This window comes from Zea mays, chromosome 1 (genome assembly GCF_902167145.1).
Source record: "Zea mays cultivar B73 chromosome 1, Zm-B73-REFERENCE-NAM-5.0, whole genome shotgun sequence".
NCBI lineage: Eukaryota > Viridiplantae > Streptophyta > Magnoliopsida > Poales > Poaceae > Zea > Zea mays.
In genome coordinates, this window is record NC_050096.1 from 195,683,573 (window position 1) to 195,687,696 (window position 4,124).

Below are 4,124 nucleotides of genomic sequence, written 5' to 3' on the forward strand. Positions count from 1 at the left end.
AGAACAGACTCACTCTATTTTTTGTTTGATTGAAGAATAAAATAGAGCGGAGCCGCTCCGTTCTTTGTTTGGTTGGAGAGTCATATGAGTATAGAGAGAAGAGAAAGGAGAGCGCTCGCGTCCGAGAAAGCGCCCGCATCCAACCATTTTGGTGGAGCGGGAGCATTCCAACTATTTATGGTAAATTTACATATGGAGACTACAGGAGCCGCACCACTTCTCTTTTGTTGGAAACTAAATATTTTAAAAAAAAATTGAATGGAGCCGCTTCATTCTCATTGACTCCTCAACCAAACGCACCCGCGCTCTATATTTGATGCCTTAAAACAGGGTCTAAAGTTTTCGGTAATTTTTTTATGTTTTAAGGACTAATTTGGTAACTCTATTTTCTCAATAGATTCCTATTTTCTTGAAAAAATAAACTAAATATTTTGGAAAATAAAAAACAATTAGAAAAATAGGGTTACTAAACTAGCTCTAAGAGTTAGCCTTTTTAAAACTATTAGATAGTTACGGTTTATATTATATTTTTTTATTTTTACAATATAAATCAATTCAGTATAAGCTGTGCTCTCGCTGGCCGTAGGGAGGTAAGAACTTGATGTTTTTACCTTTTCCGCACGTGAAAATCTGTAGAGGAAGAATGTTATAAAAAGAAGAGCAGGGTCCCACCCATCTAATCCAACGCACGAAGATGAGACACGTCAGTACGTCACCCTTTCTGCCCCGACACGCCCTCCAAAAATCCGCAAGCCAGAACCCAACCCCCCTTTCCCCGTCCAACGTCCTCTAGCCGCCTCGCCGAACTCTCTCTCACACACACACAGTCTCTCTGCTCCACGCTCGCCGCTTTTCCGCTCCACCCCTCCTCTCTTTCTCCCTCCCTCTCTTTCTCTCTCCTGCCCCAACCAACCAATGGAGGCTCTCGCGGGCGCCGCATCCTCCTCCGTTCTCCCCGCGCGCCACCCGCCCTCCCGCGTGGCCGCGCAGTCCCTCGCGCTCCGCCCTAGCCGCTGCGGTCCCCTCCGCGCGGTTAGCGCCGGCGGTGTCAGTGGCAAGGACGACGCCCACGCCGCCAACGGGTCTCCCGTCCTCAAGGTAATAGCTTCTGTTAGGATATATAGCCTCCCTCAAGGCCCAGCCAGTGGTTTCCCGGGCCGTCGCGTTTGATGCGAGAGTAATGGAGCGGCGGCCTGTATTGGACGAATCTGGGTGCGATTAGGCTGTTCTGTTTGATTCTAGACTTGATGCGACTATGCGAGGCATGGCGCGAGCTGGATGGCTGGATATAATGGTGTGGTTGCAGGCGCAACTGGTTTAGGAGGGTTTATGAGATGGCTAAAGTTTTGTTATATGCCAGTCAATTGGGAAGTACGGGATATCTTTTGGTGTAGCACTTCCGTTATCTACAGAAGCTATTTAACTATTATCTTCCTGTTTTATTGCTAAAAGAACAGTATATGCAGCAGTTTATTCAACTTCATTTACCTTTTGGTTCTCCGTGGGTTCATTATACTAAATGTATCTTTCAGCAGCTGAATAGCGATTCCAGTCTAAATGGAGTCCTACCGATTGCAGCTGACAAGTCACAGAAGGCTTCATCAACTAACGTTAGTACTGACTCTAGTGGATCTAGAGCTGGCCTGTTTAGAACACCCATATCAGGTGGTGTGCAGAGTGCAACTTTCGCCCACGGTCTACCTCCGCCGGCTTTGGCTGTTCGCAATTTGATGGAACAGGTAGCTCCTGCTATCTACCGTCTCAAGGCTTCCTGCCTGTGAAGCAAAATCTCGTATTTCTCTTATCTGCCTGACTTATGCTTGTGTACCAGGCGCGGTTTGCCCACCTGTGCTCTGTCATGTCTGGCATGCACCACCGCCGTACTGGATATCCGTTTGGTTCACTTGTCGACTTTGCTAACGATTCAATGGGCCGTGAGTTAGCTCCTTATTGGTACCGGTTTTGGAAAATGATGCTAAACTCTGTTAGGCCACCCTTTCCAACTGTCGCTGTTGATGTCTTTTTGCAGACCCAATTTTTTCGCTGTCACCCTTGGCAATCCATACGAGGAACTTACTCGCTGACCCAAGATGCACGCTTGTTGTCCAGGTACGAAGTTTCTTAATATTTTCTTCTGGAGTTATGGGACATACGTTTCATTCTTGGTAGTATTCTTCACAGGTGCCTGGATGGAGTGGACTGTCGAACGCGCGAGTCACCATATTTGGTGATGTTTACCCTTTGCCAGCTGAACAACAGGTTTCTTTTTGACTGCCTTTCGTTGTTAGATACTTCAATCAGTTAGGTAGTTAGTGTTCCGTTGATTACTGGCATTTCTTGTCATATGATAGTCACTTCTGGCTTCTGAATGCTACTGTGAAACAACTGTTGTTTGGTAGTCTTTTCTGTACCGAGATTTTTTCAACATAAAATTCCCCTATTAGGTAACTCCTGTTTGAGCTACTAGTATTTGTTCTTGGTAAGACTTCATCGTGGATGTAAAGGGACTAGTATTTTCGTCATGCTCTTGAGACATGATTTGAATTCGGAATGTATGATGCATCTTCAGAACTGTTAATGTGAAGCGTTGAGTCATGTTTTGTTCTTCCATTATTGGTTTTAGAACTTTGGTGAACGAACTGATTGTTCATGTTCATTAGGAATGGGCACATAAGCAATATGTAGCAAAACATCAGCAGTGGGCATCACAGCAGTGGGGAAACTTTTACTATTACAGGATGCACAACATAAGGTCTGGACTTCTGATTGGTTATGTCCCTTCATCATCCTGTGTTTTGCTATCCGTTTATCATTTGAGTTCAGCTCTGTGGTTTAAAATACGTGCTTCCCTGATCATCAAGAGCAGGATTATGCTTGTCACTAGCCTTGTGGGAATTAGGATCTTTGACAAACTATCTCACTAATTACAGTGACATATACTTCATCGGGGGCTTCGGAACTGTCGCATGGATAGATGTTAAGGAGTATGAAACGATTCAACCTGACAAGATAGCAGTTGATGGTGGTGACTTGCAAAGTTTAAAGGTAACCGGCCATACCAGATCACTGATATACCTAGTTTACATGGTGTAATGGTCGCAACAGGTTAGCTGGGTCATTTGATTTCTACAGTGGAAGATTCTGATGCATTTCATGCAGGAGTTGAACGCTATTTTCTCTAAACCACTTCGGGAGGTCCTATCATCAGAAGGGGAGGTTGATGATGCTGCGCTTATATCAGTAGATAGCAAAGGGATAGATATACGGGTTCGACAGGGTGCACAGGTAAAATATATGCTTAACTGCTTACGACCAACCACAGGGCTATTGATTCTCGACAAATGACATTTAATTTTCTCTAAGTTCTTGCATTTGTTCTGTGCAGTTCAATATTCAGAGGCTAGCATTTGATGTCCCTCATAAGGTTGAGACTCTGGAGGAAGCCAAGAAAGCACTCCACAAGATAATCAAAGACAAGCAGCAAATAAAGTGAAGTTGCAGGAGCTGGCTCTACCCATTTTTCTGGTGGTGTAAGGTTTCATTGCAACCGGACCAAGGATTACGTAATGGTAGCAGGTAGCATGATACAAGTGAAAACGATGGCTGTTTTTTTAAATAATGAGAGTCTCGCTCTCCAGCTGTGGTGAAGATTGTATATATGCTCGTGTTGCCTTATTAATAATTATTATTGTGCGGTTGCTTCTTGAGGAAATCGGACCTTCTTGTTCTCTATTTCCGGCTTCTGGCTGGCTACCTGGGTACCAGCATCTTTTTTTAAAGATAATTTCCCTGATTGGATCTCGAGATTAAACTTTAGTCATTTTAGGAGTTAAAGTCTAAACAATAAGAGATAAAAGTGACTAAAATGGTATGTTTGATGCAAGTGCTAAAGATATAGAAAGCCATCTTAAACTTAAAGCATCTATGACTTTAGTTGGTTTTAGTGATTAATGACAGCGTAAGAATATCGTGACTAACGTGTGTTTTGCAGATTTTATGGTAAGTTAGGTCACAAATGCAAGAAATTGCGCTCCAACAGGTGAAAACAATCCATCATATTAAATTTGAAGCGATGGTTGAAAAAAGCGAATCAAAAGATGAAGGTCTTTATATTCTAAGTGTCT

General features: G+C 43.5%; 1 protein-coding gene across 2 annotated transcripts; it reads left to right on the forward strand.

Annotated features, from left to right (window-relative positions):
* The first annotated feature begins 783 nt into the window (after nucleotides 1-783).
* On the forward strand, nucleotides 784-3,730 carry LOC100193760 (Pyridoxamine 5'-phosphate oxidase family protein). 2 transcript variants are annotated; one of them, XM_008657275.3, is made up of 9 exons: nucleotides 784-1,098; nucleotides 1,533-1,739; nucleotides 1,832-1,934; nucleotides 2,030-2,109; nucleotides 2,182-2,259; nucleotides 2,661-2,752; nucleotides 2,931-3,045; nucleotides 3,160-3,285; nucleotides 3,386-3,730. In XM_008657275.3, the coding sequence occupies exons 1-9, from the start codon at nucleotides 916-918 to the stop codon at nucleotides 3,491-3,493; spliced, it is 1,092 nt and encodes a 363-aa protein (XP_008655497.1). In that variant the 5' UTR covers nucleotides 784-915; the 3' UTR covers nucleotides 3,494-3,730.
* Nucleotides 3,731-4,124: the final 394 nt, after the last annotated feature.

Bases quoted from the DNA above. Each gene is read 5' to 3' on its own strand.
- LOC100193760 (XM_008657275.3), top strand. From the start codon at position 916: ATGGAGGCTCTCGCGGGCGCCGCATCCTCCTCCGTTCTCCCCGCGCGC. The intron at 1,935-2,029 runs GTGAGTTAGCTC...GTCTTTTTGCAG, and splicing joins TGCTAACGATTCAATGGGCC to ACCCAATTTTTTCGCTGTCA. The intron at 2,110-2,181 runs GTACGAAGTTTC...TATTCTTCACAG, and splicing joins GATGCACGCTTGTTGTCCAG to GTGCCTGGATGGAGTGGACT.